General features: G+C 40.4%; 1 protein-coding gene across 2 annotated transcripts in view; it reads left to right on the forward strand.

The window, feature by feature from the left end:
• Nucleotides 1-1,514: 1,514 nt before the first annotated feature.
• The window catches only part of ADSS2 (adenylosuccinate synthase 2), a 37,418-nt gene continuing 21,847 nt past the window's right edge, over nt 1,515-17,085 (forward strand). For both annotated transcript variants that reach the window (XM_062490297.1, XM_062490298.1), the window contains exons 1-2: nt 1,515-1,885; nt 15,967-16,069. In XM_062490297.1, the coding sequence (XP_062346281.1) occupies nt 1,724-1,885; nt 15,967-16,069 (265 nt within the window). In that variant the 5' untranslated portion in view covers nt 1,515-1,723. The remainder of the gene's footprint in view (nt 1,886-15,966; nt 16,070-17,085) is intronic.

The following is a 17,085-nucleotide window of genomic DNA, read 5'->3' on the forward strand; positions in this document are numbered from 1 at the left end:
ATTGCTTACAGTGGGAGAAACCATATCAGAAAAGTATTGACATCACTCAGTAGTCCTTCAACACAATTAAGAAGTATCATTAATGAGAAAGAAATCGCATACTCTGACCCATAAACTAACAGTCCAGCTGGCCTTTTTGCTTGCTACAGCATTTTTCCTCTATTCATGCTCACTTTTGATTTTCTGAACTACTGAAGTTCTTACCAAAATTCTCCTCTAAATTACTCGGTATGTAATTTTAAAAATGCATAATCAGAGTATGTAGAATATTCCATTAGTATAATTGCAAACACGGGGATGTAACAATTCCACATGTATCTGTAACACATCTGAATGAAATGCAGATCTCACACTGCTTCTATGTTCCTTGAATTGTAAACACACAATTGCCTCCCATAATTTGCAGTTGCTCAATATCTTCCTTCTGAACTACTTCATCATAGCGTCTGTTAGCATCTGACATTCAGGATTTATATATTTCCAGTTGTTAAAAAAAGTTCTCTATCAATGTTGTATGTATTTAATTATACATTACATATCTCTCTAGCTTTAAAAGACACAGTTAAACTTTCCTCCAGTGGCTTTTGTAGATCCTCAACTTCTTGGCTGGAGTAAATGTGAAGGAGTGAAGAAGTAACTAAAATCAAACTACAGCCCGCCAGACAGCTGCAGACTGTGACTGCTCAGTGACTCAGGTATTTGAATAACTCTCTTGGCAATAATCATTACATCGTTCAGATCATTATGCCTTTTTAATAGCTACTTCACAGAAAAGAAGAGAAAATCTTCCCTCGGGGTTGTTGGTTCTGTGAAGGAGGAAGGAATGGAAACAGCCACTGAGAAATCAGTTCCACTTCGGAGTGTGCATGATGAAGGCGCTTCACCGTTATGGTTTTTTCCATTAGTGGTATTTTTTTTTTTTTTCCTCATGAATAAGCCTGGGGCCATGTTCCGGTGTCTCTGGAGAAAATGGCCTCTTATATTCAGCCTTCGTTCCCCAAACTTTAATTTACAGTTTTGTGATCATTAATCCAGCAAGCCCAAGCGCGTAGGCAACGCTGCGATACACTGCACACCCGCGGCAGGAGCGACGGGCACCGCGGCAGCCGGAACCCCGGCGTAACGGGAGCCAGAGCCAACTCCGTGGGACGGGCACGGCACCGGCGCCCTCTTGCCACGGCCGCCAGGTACAGGCCCCATCCCGCCCCCGCCATCCCGGCCGGCCCGCCCGCCCGCCCGCCATGGCCGCCCCCGCCCTGCCCTGCCCCTCGGCCTCCCGCCGCCGCGGGGCCGCCCGGGGCAACCGGCAAGGCGCCGTCCTGCCGCAGGTGCGGCCCGCGGGTACTACGCGCCCCAGCATGCTCCACGCCCGACTCCCCGCGGAGCCCCGCATGGGGGAGGCCGCGCGGCGCGCTGGGTAACGTAGTCGGGGCTGGGAGGCGTAGTAGGGGAGCGGCGGGGAAAAGAGCGGCCGGGAGCGGTGTGGCCGCTCCAGTTTTCCACGGGAACGAGCGACGAGCTCCGGCTGAGGGCAGGGGTCGGGCTGGCGGGGAGCGGCGGGGCAGGTCAGGCCGATAGGCGGCGGCACCTGGACGCGACAGCGGCGGCACCGCCCGCCCGCCTGGCGGGGAGGGGAAGGAGGAGGCGGAGGCGGGGGGAGCGGAGCGGCCGCCGCGCGCTGCCGCATGTGTCTGGAGCGGCGCCGGAGCGGGCAGCGCGAGCCATGGCGGAGCACGGCGGCCCCGGCATCCCCAACGGCGAGTGCGCCGCGCGCCGCCCCGGCAACAGGGTCACCGTCGTGCTGGGCGCCCAGTGGGGCGACGAGGGAAAGGGCAAGGTAGTGGATCTACTGGCGCAGGACGCCGACATCGTCTGCAGGTGCCAGGTAAGGAGGAGGAGGGAGGCGGCCCGGGCGCGGGGGAGGCCGCGAGTGTCACCTTGAGGAGGGCGGCCAGGCACCGGCCCCGCCGGGCGCCTGTGGCCGCCCGTGGCCGCCCCGGTTCTACCCCGAGCGCCCGGGGAGGCGCAGGGCCGGGGGTGGCGGGGCAGCGGAGCCTTCCCTGGTGGGAGCCCCGTGCAGAGCTCCGCAGCCCACCCGCGCCTCCTTTGTCCCGGCGCCGGGGGAAGAGGAGGAGGAGGAAGGCGCCCTTCTCGCCGCCCAGAGCTGGCCCCCGGCAGGAGGAATGCGCCTGGGGTCGCGTCCTCCCTCCCCCTCAGGCCTCCCTCTCTTTGTGTCCGGGGGGTGCCGGGAAGGGGCCGCGCTCGGCGGCTCCGGCAGCATCGCCGTGGGGCTGGAGCCCTCCCGGGCCGCGGCGCCGGCAGCGGCGCGAAACCGACCGCGAGTTGTAGGATGCACGTGGGGGATTCGTGTAGTCCGCCACAACTCGGTCGTCTTCAGCTAAAACTAGCTGGTAAATTACTCGCCTGCCCTTGCTCCAAGATCCTTGTTTTGTCAATGGGACCCCTCATTTACCTGTTTTCTCCTCTTCTTATTTTATTTTTTTATTTTGTCTTTTTCTCCTCTCTGCGGAGGCCTTATTCCAGCCAAAAAGCAAAAAAAAACCCGAGTCTAGCCTGCAAGCGAAGTACTCTTAATGCCTATGTAGGAACAACGCTGATCCGAGATGTTTTTCTTAGCATCTCTAGTATAGTAGCTCTGTAGAGCACAACACCGTGACCTGAAGCTATGCAGTTTTGTCTTAAAGTTAAGATACAGCAGCATAAAATGCTTATAGTATGCCCAGGTTTCACGTAGGTGTTATCTGTGTGCTTTTATTAAATGCACAAATTTAATTTGCTCTTAAATAAACATATTTTGGAAGTGCGTACCATTCCCCAAAGACTGTAAACGCTGAATGGTTGTTATCCAATGAGAACTGCACATAAACTGCTGTTTTCAAAAACAAGTCAGTTGCAAAGCTGACAAATCAATACACCTTGAACTTCAGAGAATTAAATTTTGAAGTAAACAAATACATTTTTAAGTAGCTGTTTTCACAAACTAATTGTTTTTTCCATTTGTCTGGTGTTTTTTTTTTAATAATCTGATGTGGTGCTGTGGTATGACTGCCTGGCTTTGTGGATGAGAGAACAGAGTGACTCAGTTTGTCTTTTACGACTTTGTTCTTGAAACTTGAAGGGTGTCACCTAGGTGAATGTGTATGTTTAATACTAAGTTTTGGAGGAGAGACAAAAGAGGCAAACAGTGAATTTCTGTGTGTATGTGTCTTAATGTGCTTGTTACTTGTTTTGAATCAGCTGGGTAAAGGATGAAGAAAAGGGAAAAATTCTGATGTTATCTCAAGCTTGAATTTCATGGCCATGTCCCAAGCCGTGAACTTCTGCCATTTCTAACAGCTTGTTGCTTCTGATGAAGGAAGGAGTTTTTCTGCCTTCCTTCTTCCCTTTCCTGTTGATGGCTGTGCTCCCTGAGTCTCCACCCATGCACAAGCCCTGGCACTTAAAAACACTTCTGCAAGTTGATGTTAATTCATCAGAGTGGTAGGAAACGATTACTTGCTGGATTTACTTTCTACTGTTCTAGTTAATAAAACTGGATTTCATTGGTTGAAAGGACCTTGTTGAAAGGAGGAGTCCAGGACGGGGTAAGCATGAAGAATGATTTCTCAGAATGAGATGAGAAAAGAGAAATATTCTCCTGCACTGATAAAATAATTTTTTGTTATTGAATATTCTTGCTACATGTACAAACATACTTGTGATTTTTAGTTACTGCTGGTAAATCAGACTAACTGTTGTGCTTTTTGTAGTGGTACAGGTCCAGAAAGAAAGACAGTCACACACTTGGTCTGGCACTTGCTTATATCAGCTTTCTGTAATTGGAGCTTCTGATTCTTACTTCACTATTGTACTCTTACTTATTCCAGAATGATTCTTTCTGTTCATGCTGCAGAGTTGCTAGAATGCCTGTGGATGATGTCAAATATTTCCAGTGTGCTCTTGTGGAAAATTTATTAGTAGAAGTGTTGGAGGCCTACGAAAGTTGATGTAGCAGGTCTACCATGTCTTGGAAACTTGTGTTGTACATGCAGTGAAACATTCTAGGGTTCTTCTGGCTGTCTTTTGTTGTGGGCAGATGCAGAGCATGAGAAGGGTCCTGTCCCAGAAGCAACGTGACTTATCACTTAGTTTTACAATGCCTGTAGAGGCATTGTGAGAAGGTGTACTCTGAAATCTGTGGCCATGCCTTCTTGCATGCTTCTAGGTAGCACGTGTGCTGATGGGTCGGGTTTGATCAACCAACTGTGGCATTTGGAACCAGGTGCTTACTTGGGTGCAGTTAGCTGAACGAGTGTGTCAGAAGTAAATTGCGTTATGACTCTACTTCTAAATAGCACCCTCTAGAGTATTTTATCTGAGGTTCAGAGGCTGAGAAAAGCAGTCTTGTGCTCAGAGGAAGAGAATGGTATTTTCTTTTCAGAAGACAGCTTCTGAATTTATCAGAGTTACTTATTATGGTTTCAAAAACAACTGTTTGAAGAAGCTAAGCTAAAATTAAAAATATGTTCAGGGGCTGCATGTATGTAGTTGCTAATGCAACTGCACTGCCAGTTATGATAGTTTTGTGAAGATACTGCTAGTGCACAGGGTTCAAATGCAGTTAATACAGACGTGTCTACGTGACAGACGTAGTTGTTCTTCCACTGTAAAATCTGAATTGCTCTTGATTTACCTCTTGGAGGTTTCTGGTAAAATGATACTACTGATAAAGCAAATATATTGGTGAGACTTCTGTGCTTAAATCTATCTGTTCAGTGTATTAAAGAATAAAGTCTGTGTACCTGCTATCATAAATCACAGTTCAGGCAGTAAAATATGACAAGAATTGACTTGAGATTCAGGAATAATTGCCAGAAAATATTTGGTTTTGTATTACTTGATTGATATAATTTCCTCTTAACGAGCAGCTAGCCTTGACATCAGCAAATATGGCAATTTTTAAGGTTGCATTGTGTTTCTTAAGTTCCACAGACAATGGACAGTTAAAGGAAAATGTTTCTTGTTCTGAATAAGGACTTCCTACCATTACAGAGTGCAGCCAACTTAGGGAATTAATTACCAGAGTTTCATTTGTTAGTGGGAGTGATGGAAATGGCAAATTTATGTAATTAAGTAATTATAGATAATATTTCTTTCAAAACACAGTACCAAAAAACCATATGTATCTCTTACATTAACAGCACCCCTCCACCAAATCTATCAGTGTTTACTGCGCAGCAAAAAATGTAATGTTTGTGCTGATTCTTTCACTCATTTCATCAGCAAGTTTTTGGTCACTTCCTTTTCATACTATTGGAAGAAGTTGATTTATTCAGAGAATATAATTCACAAAAGTAAGATTTCTAAGCTTCCACGTTTTTTAATGCCATATTCCCCATGCTAAAGAATCCCATTTTCCCGCTTCTTTAGTTCTGTCCTACACGTTGTTGCTATTTCGAAGCAGAATTGCAGTTTTTTACTAGATCTTCTCATCTGCTTTCAGTGTGATCTGCCTGCAGCTACCATCAATCAGCTGATAATTGATAGATAATGATTATTGTCAATCACCTGCTGACTGAAGTTCTCCCACCTATGCTGCCTGATACCTTCACTAGTTTTTAAATGGCTACTTAAAAACAAAACAACAAAACTGGAATTTTTTAAATCTTCCATTTGCCAAGCCTACTGTTTTTCTAGATATTCTTCTCATTTGAAAAGTATTTTAGTGTAGAGCCTATGCAAGCCATGCAGAGTTAGGAATACCAGAATCAATAGCTATAGCTGTTGGTGCTTATTTTTTAGCTGCTCAGGCATTCAGTAAGTGATGCCTTGCTAGAACTTTCTTTTAAGTGCTGGGTGCACTGCTGGACCTTGTGGTTGGCAGCATGCCAGTGGTGTGCTCTGGTGAGGAAAGAGTCACCAAAATGATGTCTTTGGCCTACCCTGCCAGTGAGTCCTGTGCTTTACAGACCTACTTTAGAGCATCGCTGGCAGGTAATCTCTTATTACTGTAAACAGTCACACAATGCCTACATTATTTTTAAGCAGAACAGTTTAAATGTGATTTTTACAGCTCATAAAGTTTGTATTCTTAACAAAGAAGCTCTTAAAAGCACTGAAGAGCAAATTATACCTTGATCTACTGATTTCTTATTGCTCTTGCCATCTTACTGTTATTGCAGAAGCTTAATGTATGTGTTTGCTGACTGAGATGCAGTACTCTGCATCTTTACACTGCTCATTACGATGTCAAGTGCACCTTTTATTTCTAGTGTACTACTGCATGCATTTGGAAGGTGTTTCCTGTAAGTGTTCCCAAAGTCACTTTTTGTTTTTCTTCTCCTTTCTTGAATATTGTTGTGGCTGCAGCAGACATTGGTGGGATTTTATGCATTGAAGCAATGCAGTGCTGGACATATCTGTGCTTTGAATGTTTTTCTTGTTCCTTATCTGTCTGCCTCACTTGATTTCTTTTATCTCGTAGGGATAGATTGGTCTTTATGCTGAGCTTGAACAGTGACTCCTGTTTCCTACCTAGCTTATATAGGCATTGCAGCCAGGTAAAACAAAGTCAGAATCTCTAAAGAGTCTTTCTGAATAACTGCTTTCAATAGTAATTCTCAGAGCCAATTTTGTTAGTATAGAGACATGAATGGAGTTTCTTAATATTAATAGACTTCAGTAAAGTTAATGTTCTGTTTGTTAGGAGAAAGCCGTTAGATGTGTAAAATGCAGTGTTCTTATTTTGTTATATTTTGCCTCAAACCGCATTCTTGATGCAACAACACTTGTACTACACATTCAGAAATTTCTGAAGTCTGGCCAAAGTTTGAGAAACCTTTATAAAGTGTGTAACATGATGGCTTCTTGAAACTAGGTTTAGATCTTGCAAACATGAATGGATTTGTAAATGAAGAAAAATGGCTAGCTACTGGTTGCTGTTTATACTTAAATTCAGTAGTAAATTATACACTAGGGTTTTAGCTGTTTGTTCACTGGGTATGGAGAGGGGAGAGAGAGAGAAATTAATCACAAAATATATGAGAATATAAGAAAATGAATTCATATACAAACCTTGTGGTTTTTAAAATTGTTTATACGTTTTGAAAGGGGATGGCTTGCAGTCTTAAATTCAAAATATATTTTTGACATTATGTCTTGAAATGAGAAGTGTGCAGCATAGTAATTGCTAAGTTGTGCCTGCTTGGGACACATCATGGGGTTCAGATAAGCCTCCTCACTAGACTGATGAACTTTTTAAAGGTGTGCTCAGCATTCCCAGAATCTGATTGTGCCAAGAAGCCTTTCATATGTTTCTTGTAAATAATGGTAGTATCCAGCTTTCTTGGTGTATTTTTGACTTTTCATCTAAGAGTTAAATGAAAATGTTTACAACCATATGATGCCAAAGCAACATCGACTTGCTTCTTGCTCAACTTGGCAGTCACTTGGATAGCTAGCTCAGAAAAAACAGTGGTTGCCCTGAGCTAAAAATGAATGCTGGAATGTGGTAGCAATAAAAGTAAACTGTAGAAAAAATTATGCACACATACATCTCATGGAGAGAGTTGAAAGGAGTATATGGCTTCTTCCTTAACGTTTTATGAGATAACATCTCTTTAAAGTAGACAACTAATTTTTATTCTAGAGGAAATAACTTGAAAGACTTCCTTTGCTCTTCCCTGAGGCATCGTATTTTTGAGATAGACAACTTGGCATGATCATGTCATAAGAAAAGGCAGTGATTGTCATCATAGACTTTTTGGGTAGATGGTTCTCATAAATGCACATGTCAGTATTTCAAAGCTACTTTGAATACTCTTGTATTTAGTACCAGTTTAGAGAGTAATTTCACAATATCCTGTTAATTGTAATTTCAGTTTGCTTTCCTCAAATATTTTTCTCCTTAAGCACCTCCACTGCTAAGTAGAGTTGCAGTAATGCTGACCAGTCTTAGCAGCTATGGGAGGACTGCTGTAGGCAAGGGCGTTTGAACTGTCTTGATGTGTTCAGAAGGGATTTAACTGTTCTAGTGTTTATGCTAACATCTAATCTGCCCTTGGCTAGTGAAGATGTGCTCGGGAAATAAAATCCCTATTTTCAATGTATGTAAATCTAAAATGGAGAAAGATACGGCGTTGTTCCTCTTAGTTTCACTATGTTTGTGTTTGTGCAATGTTACTAGCATCTGTTTACATACATGCTCATATAATACCTGATTAGTCCATTCTTGTTTCCCATTAGATTGTTGGCACTTCCTTGCAGGGAAAAAAAAAAAAAGGGAAGGGAAAACCCCAAAGTTTTAAGCTAGAATGAATTTGAAACTGAAAGGGACTGTCTTTCAGTGAATGATGGATATACTAAGTGTGTATATTTTTACTGAAAGAGTCCTACATGCCAGGAAGATGGAAGAACTGCAAATTCTCATCCCTTAAACTGGAAGGGCAAGTGGTGTCGTCCTTTGGATGCATTTCAGGCAAACCAGTGAGATTGGGTGCAAAGCGAGGAGCAATGAATTTCTCTGATGAAATTCACCATAGGAGAAGTGTTCTGGTTCAGGATGTCTCTGTAAGCATTTGAGTAGGGCTTTGTATAATTTTCAGTCTTTTTGGAAAATGATATTCCATGTTTTCTGAGTTGTTGGCTCCACTCAGCTTCACATGAGCTCCTAAGTTAACAGGCATTCCACATAAAATATGCCAGAGCTTGTAACATACAGTTTCATTAGCTGAGTTTTGGTAATGGCTGGTTATGTGCTGTAAACTTGAAGTCTTAGCTGATAAACTTTCTTGTGCTATTTTAATTCAGTAAGAAAATAATCTTTTGGTTTAAAAAGAGCATCTCTCTTTAATCCTTGAAGTTGAGGTCATGTTGCAAAAATGTTGATTAAGTAGTCATCAGTTCAACTTGCTGAAGACCAGGATAGGTCCTTACTGTTTTGTCAAATTAATGGTGTTAAATTATCAAGACTCTTATGTAACTCCAATAGAAAAGTTGGTTCTTATTTGTCTGTTGAGTCAGCTTAATACATTAATGTTCCTTGGGGGCTTTTCACTAGTACAGTAATGCAATTCCAGAAGAAAAATCGCTGTTAAATATTATCGATGCTTCTTTCCATGCTGTATATGTGATTAGAAAGCTATTGTGCGTGGACAGAATGTAGCAATCTGAGGAGCTTTGGGAAGGTTCAGAGAAGACTTATCCTTAAAATTGCTCATACATCCTTAGGAGTTTACCGGTCTGGGTCCAAAGTATGGCTCTGTAATATTTACACTTCTAAAAATGTTTTCAGTCCTCAGCTGTAAGGGGAAAAAATGTAAAATTGTAGTCAGGTGCTTGCATTGATATTGTTGTTAGTTCTGTTCTGTTCTGTTCTGTTCTTTAGCCCAAATGCTGGCAGTTATGGTATTTAAAAGCTATAGAAAGCAAAAGAAAGTAAGTAATTTTGCATAGCCAGGGGAAGTGCTGAAATTACTAATCTTAATATTGCCAAAGATGTCCTATTAGAAACACTGTTTAATCAGTATGTCTAAAATGTGTCCTCTTTGATGCTGTTGATTAGTCTTCAGTGGTTTTTCCAGTGGTGCTGTCTGGACACGGGCACAGTGTTGTGTCCCTGTTGTGTTTGTGACAGGTGCACAAGTGTAGTGTTTGTGGTAAGTATTGCTTTCCAGTGCTTTGATAGTGGCTTTTGGATAGCAGGAGTCACTTGTTTGATTTATTGATGTTTCAAGCTTGTTTCTAGTAAAATGTCAGTTAGCTGGTAATGACGTTCTCCCCTTTCAAACTAGTATTTTCAGGCGCTCGATACTCTTGTAGAAAGTGTGTTTGCAAAGAATGTTTATCAAACAGCTCCCAGATGAGCAATGCTTGCAGCTGCCTTTGCTATCTTATGACCCCTCTGTGTGCATGTCACTGATTCTGTTCACGTTTGCCAGGATAGGTATGTGTTAGAATGGTATCTTGTTTTGTGTGTGGTACTGACCAACCTGTATGAATTGAATATGCAGATTCTTGGGTGTGGTGGTTATACTGAGAAGGATTTTTTGGGCTACTTAATCTTTAACAAGCTGAAGAGGAAAAAAAAAAAACCCTTGGTGTTTTTGTTTACTTTAAGAAAATATCTCTGAGCAGCTTACCAGTGTAAAATATTTCAAAAATAGTGTTTTGTAGGGAATGTTTTATGGATTATGTTTATAGAAAGCAGGTAGGTATGAGGTTTTTGTTAAAAGGATTGCTGTCTGTCTTAACAGTAGTAGTATGGTAATTTGTGTATTAGTGGGCACATTTCTGTTTCCTGTAAATTTAGCTCTTCTACACGTAGAATAACTTGGATATTTCAAGATTACCAGCTAGTGGTTAGGGATCACATGCTTTTTTAATGAAGTGATTTAAGCATACTGCACAAATAAAACTGGAATAATGCTTTTTAAGAGTTTTTATGTTCAGTTAGCCTACACAGGTTTTGTTTAAATATTACAGATTCAGTAGTGATCATGTACCTGATCTTACTTTCCCTATTCCACTTGAAATACTTTAAAATAATGCTATAATTTAATAGTGTCAAGGTTATGCAAGGAGGAAAAAAAGCTACCACCTCTTAATAGGATTTTAAACTGTTCATCCATCAGAGCATCAAAGTAAGTCCTTAGACTAACTCCTTGTATTGAAATCGCAGAATTGTAGTATGGTTTGAGTTTAAAGATCCTTTAGTTCCAGCCCCTTTCTGCTTTGGACAGGAACATCTTTTACTAGACTGAGTTGCTCAGAGCCTGGCTTTGGGCACTTCTAGGACACCTCTCTGGACAACCCATTGCAGTATCTCATCATCCTCTCAGTAAAGAATTTCTTCCTAATATCTAATCTCTTCCTACCCTCTTTCATTCTAAAGCCATTCCTCCTTGTCTTGTCATTACAAGCTCAAGTTAAAAAGTCCCTCTCCGGGTCTTGTGTAGGTCCCTTGGGTACTGAAGGTCACACCAGAGCCTTCTCTTCTCCAGGCTGAGCAATTCCAACACTTTCAATCTGTTTTCACAGAAGAGGTGCTCCAGCCCTCATCTTCTTTGGGGCCCTTCCTCTGGACTTGCTTCAGCAGCTCATGTCATATTGGGACACACAGCAAAGGTTCATGCTTGTTATTCATGATGATTTGCATGCTGTGTCTCCCGATAAATGGAAGAAAATGTTTTCATTCCAATCCAACTGGCACCCTTTTGAGCTGGATTTTACATTGTAATTTGATAAAGCTGTGGGCTGCTGAAAGCGCTGATTCTTTCTTTGGTTACTGAAAATCCTTCAGGAGCAGAGAGAGAGCTGTTCAAAGTACTGTGTTGAAAGATACAAGGAGAGAAAATAATGGAAGGAAGACAAACAGCTAAAAAGGCTCCTGACTCCTGAAAATCCAATTTTGGAAGCCTTAAAGTATGCTTAGACTGCAATGCTATGTCTTGATAGACATGTACAAATAAATGGCACTGTATTTAAGTGAAGTGTGCTTGGGACTTCAGGTGTAGTGCCTGAGTTAGCCCCTTGACGGGAGCACAGCGTTACTGGTTGTTGCTGGTTCTTAGTGCTTTTTGTTTTGGGTTTCCAGGTGGAGAATTGGTTTTGTGTTTTATTTTTTGTTGTATTCCTATATACTCATTTTTCTGTGATGAAAGAGTCTTCCTCTGCTGTTGTTCTGCAGAATGGGAAGAAAGCATCCCAGGGAAGAAGTTCTTTGTTCAGAGTGCTGCTGGGGTCTTAGATCTCTCCTGTATGAGAAGTCATCTTTCACCCCCATCAGTCCTTTTGTGCAGTCAGTCTTTTTTGTGGCTGAATCCAGAGTTGCTTGGCCTCGAGGCTGAGTATTTTGGCCATGGCATGCTTGTTGGCTCAACCAAAGGAAATCTTGTTGTGCAGGAAAAAAGGCAAAAGAAGCCACTGCTACACGTGTAGTATTCCAGACTGAGCAAGAGCATCCTTAGGTCTTGCTGCTCTTTTGTCCACTGCCTGCGTTGGCACACAGGTGTTTCAGTTCTCACATATGTGGGAGAGAAGTCCTGTTGTTTGGGTATCTAGAAGATTACTGAGATATGGGAAACTGATTTTTTTTTGTTGTTTTTTTTTTTTTTTTTTTGTTGTTGTTGTTGTTGTTGTTAGCTGGGGAGTATTGCCAGCCTCAATGACTGTATATCGTGACTGAAATTACTTTTATATATTAATTTCCCTCTGGCAAAAGCTTTATGTAAGGTACTGAATATCATTTGAGCATGAACTTTGTTTAACTAATAGTGAAAATAATTTCCACAGTTAGTTCTCCATTAATAATGTTTAAATGTGTGAATCAAAGTAGTGTTAGTTTGAATGACCTAGCCAGTCCCATTTGGTTTAGTTGGAGGAGGAAGGAGTGAGAAATCCAGATGGAAAGCACAGAAGCCAGGAGTGACTTAATCAGTTTAAAGCCAAAGTTATACTCAGAGGCAATAGTTGCCTGCATTAACGTGAATATCTGGAGAAGACAAAAAACAACCCAAAACAAATTCAAACCCCATAATGTAAAAACAACCCTCCCCTTCATCTCACCACCACTAGAACGCTGAGTTCAGATTTCTGTAATTAGAATTGTTTACCAAACCCTTGTTGAGCAATGTCTGAGCACACAACATGTGTACACTTCACTGCAAGTTCACTGTAGAGTGTACAGTGTAAACCATTATTTTAATATATTACAACTCATACTCTTTAACCACATGCTTGCTCTTCTGCATTTAGGGTAGAGCTCAACTGTAAATCAGCAGAAAAATTTTGAAAATCGAGTTCATGACATGCTGTTATTTTAATGCTCTCTTAAAATAGGGTTTGAGATTAAAAATACTTTTCAAAATGACTCATTTTGACAGAATGACATCAAGAGTGGTGTGGAGACTGACTTAATATTCTACCAGACAGCTTCCATCAATAGCATTTTGGGATTGAATCCTTCCATATTGTAGGCATCATAATATTATAATCAGTAATTTCTGAGATTAAGATTGGAGTTTAATCTGAAAATATGCCTTTGGAAACCTTGAGGTATTCATATGGCTTAAGATGGTGATTCATCATGTTTTCTACTTAAGTCTCTAGCAAAATCCCTTAAAGTAGAGCTGCTCACAGTAAACATGCAGAATTAAATACCACTAGTTTGCTTCTAGGTGAAGCATGAACACTGTTTCATGAACAGTTCAAGGTTTGAAAGGTAAAATGCCATTTTAATTCCGTCAGCCCTGGGGTGTGTCTTTCATTGAGCATGGAACCAACACCCTTGGCATCACTCAGCAGTGCAAAGATGAAATCTTGACACCGCCAGAAGTCAGCAGTTCTGCTGTCATGACTAGCACAGTCAGAGGCTGCATGCTGTACACCTTGTTCAAGCACATGTGGCTGCTGAACTTTTAGTTGCCATTTCTGAATGGCACTAGTAACTTGGCAAACTTTAGGATGCTAAGAATTTATTGTTGATCATGATCTAAGAGTGGCCAGTTTTCTCTTTTATTGGCATTCGTGACACTAGAGAAGCTTTTTCTCTTTTTTTTTTTAAATAAATTGAGAAGCAAAAGGTGAAATTAACTTGTCCATCTGGTAGAGAATTTCAAGTGAATAGTCATTCACTAATATCGGTGTTGTTTATGGGTTAATCCAGTTTATTTATGCTGCCGTGGGAGACTTTGGACTTGTCTTCCCATTTGTAAATTACTAATACCTCAGTACTTCAGTGTTGTACTTAGACCTATCTATTGAATTTTCATTTAAAGCACTTCAGTGCTCATGTTAAAGTTGTCTGGACTGATATTAGCAGTGAATCTAATAGAGAGGAGTAATTTGAAGGAATCTGATGTGGAAGAAGGTAACTACCACTTTCAGCACAAATACTTGACTATAAATGATACTTTAGTGCATAACTGTTCTTCTTTGCCAAGCAAGGTTTTGCTTAGCTTCTCAAACATCGAGTAGAAAACTAATGTCTTTTACTACTAAAAACACCTAGTGCATTTTATATAAGTATATAATGTAATACTTCTTAAAATTACTTTTTGAGTAACTTGCAGTAGCTCAGGAGTATCAGCATTGCATTTCAAAAATAACTGTAAATTATCTATCTGCTAATGTATCTAGTTAACATCCTTTTTAATCAAACACACAGTTGTGGAGTGATAGACTGCTAAATAACCTTTCTTAAAGCTGTTGGGTAGAAAGGATGCAAACAGGAATAGAAAGTTTATTCCTGAGCATTTATTACTTTTTTAAAAGAGTAAATTTGAAAGTCTGCTTTATATCTTCGTTCAATATGTTCCATTTGTTGTGAATTGAAAATGTATCATGGTCTGGTTGAATCAGATCACTTGCAGTGACAATCTACATCCAGAAATCTTTACAGATACTTCAAGGTCTTGTTTACTGCATGGAAAAATTCTGCAGTTTATTACTAAAAAATATGAGCTTTTATTAAACTCAGGCATTTCCTTTCTTGTGTGAAGGTTTTAAGTTTTCTCTCTTTTCAGAGGAGGTGAAATGGTTGCAAGTCCTCAAATAAATAATGCTGAAATTACAAAATTTTCATTGTTGACTTCAGTGAGATTAGGCTTGTACCTGTGACATGTGTGTTTGTATACTGGCACAAATGTTCTGATATCTACAACTACTCTGTATTTGTATTGTCACATACAGCTTTATGTGTTGGATTCATGCTTTGTAAATGTAGAAGTAGTGAGTAGCTGTTGAGTCCATTGCTTAGAAAAGTCTATCTGTGATAAAATATTCTGAAATATTTCATATTTATAATTCCATGGATTAATAATTATTACAGTTCATTTTCACATAACACCTTTCTTTATTTTCTCTTGTGCTGCAAGGTGGCTGCAAGATTAGAAGCCTTAATCTTTAAGGTTTTCTTTCTGTGAAGCAGTTTGTTTAACTTCTGGTGCAAGGTGCCTGTAAAGGATGTTCCTGTGGTTATGAGAAGCAGAACCATTTTGTATGTAACTTTGTCTTGCATAAATGACTGGGTCACAAGACAGTATAAGCTTATTTTCAAAAGTACAGCAAACAAGAATTAGGGATATTTGGTAACTGTTTTGTAATCTTTTTAGTTTCATAAGCCTTTCTTGACTGTCCTTAAGACTTGGTCACAAGCTTCTTTTAGTATTTTAGATGGATTTCACAGTTTAATGAATCTCTTAATGCTCTCTTTGTCGTAATGAAAAGAGTTAGAAATGTTTGAAGTGTTAATTTGGTGTAAATGGTTTCTGGTAACTTACAAAACCACAGTTGTTTTAGTTGTCTTTAGATACCCCCCCTTAAACAGGTTGTTTAACATAACATGTATATAACATAAATTACTTGTACTGTTACATAACTTCTCTTATCAGGAAGGAGGTATGGAATAACTAGGTAGTTTTGCTGGTTACTATTCATAGAAAAACGCTCAAAAGTCTGAACCCAAAATTCAGAACAACAAGCCTGCATGTTGCCAGATGATGACATTTTCCTATCCCAGTAACTGTGTGGTTTTATGCTCCCGGTTTACCCGGGGATTTGTTTGGTTTTTTTTAACTCGCTGAGGTTGTGCTTCCACTCTTTAGTATTGACTTTCCATAACTGTAACAGAAAAGTAATAAAATTGATGATAGCTTTTAGAAATATTTGCATGCTCTAGTGTATTTATATCTGATAATTTTAGAAACATTTTAATTTCATTCCACAATTTTGTACCTTTGATGAACCAAAACACTGTCCAAAGTCTATATGGCAGATAATACTGATGTTGAAATTGTCCAGTTTGACAGAACAAGTTTGGCTGATTTCCTGGGAAATCTGCGAATGCTCTTTTGTCAGTAATAGAAATGAAAACTGTGCAACCAGTTTATTTGATCTCTATGCTGTGTGTTCATTTGTCTTTAGTGTCAAAAACTGCTAACATTTTTTTTCTGCCTCACCCCCACTCAGGGAGGCAATAATGCAGGGCATACAGTTGTTGTGGATGCTGTGGAGTATGACTTTCATCTTCTGCCAAGTGGGATCATCAATCCAAAAGTCACTGCATTCATTGGTAAGTGGGACATCTCTGAAAAACAGACAGTACTGTAGTTACAGACTTCTAGAGACTTCCCATTAAAATAACAAAATGTATTTGAGGACATACAGGATCAGGATTCCTTTTCTTCAATTTTTCGCATGCCTAGATTGTTTACTGTCTTTGTAATATTGCCCTTACTGATTTGTAAAGTTTGCATTACAGAAATTTATTTTGTCTTGGATAATTCACCTTTGTTCTTATCTATCCTACCAATGTAGACAGCTAGCTGCCCAGTGTATCTTCATTCTCCCATTCTCTTTTATTTTCTCTACCATTTCTTTCTTTTATTCTCAAAATGCCCCTCTCTCTTTTAAGCTTCAGTCGTGTTAAGTACTTACCAGTACTTTTTGAACCATAGATCTTTCCTCCCTTTTCCATTGGATTGTGAAATGAATTCTTAACTCCAAAAGACTTCCACACTCCAGAGTTCTTACCAAGAAGTCTTCTACATTGGAAGGTTTCGGGCAGTGGCAGTACTAGGTGATATCAGGATCTAGGATCTGTTTGCTTTGTGGAAAGGGATTTAGGCTATTTAGTATGTTGTCCCTAAAAAACTACTTACCTCCTTACTGCTTTCCCTTCTTGGGATCTTGTTTCCAATTCTGCATGATTTGGGTTTCTTTTCCTTGGGATTGCTTGGATGGCCAACCTACTTAATAATGAGGTGTAGCCCATAGAATTTCCTTCTAAAAATTGAGGTAAACATAAAACATATGCACACACCATTGTAACTGTGTGCTTGAGTGCTGTTTCCCCAAACAGGTTGGGTCTCTGGGTCACTAAAGGCTATGACTTAGCAACACTTCCATGTTGCTCCTTTAGAACCCAGAGCTCCTGTCCCTTACACAATTTACTTCTCCAAGTCAGGATTAGGTTGCCGTGTTCTTCCTGTCACTTCTTCCTGCATCTCATTGCTTTGAGCCTGCAGTCTTGCCTTTCAGCTTAGTGTATGTGCCAAGAGCAAGTGGTCATTGACTGTTAGCTAAAGA

This window comes from Cinclus cinclus, chromosome 3, assembly GCF_963662255.1.
Source record: "Cinclus cinclus chromosome 3, bCinCin1.1, whole genome shotgun sequence".
In the NCBI taxonomy this organism is placed as follows: domain Eukaryota; kingdom Metazoa; phylum Chordata; class Aves; order Passeriformes; family Cinclidae; genus Cinclus; species Cinclus cinclus.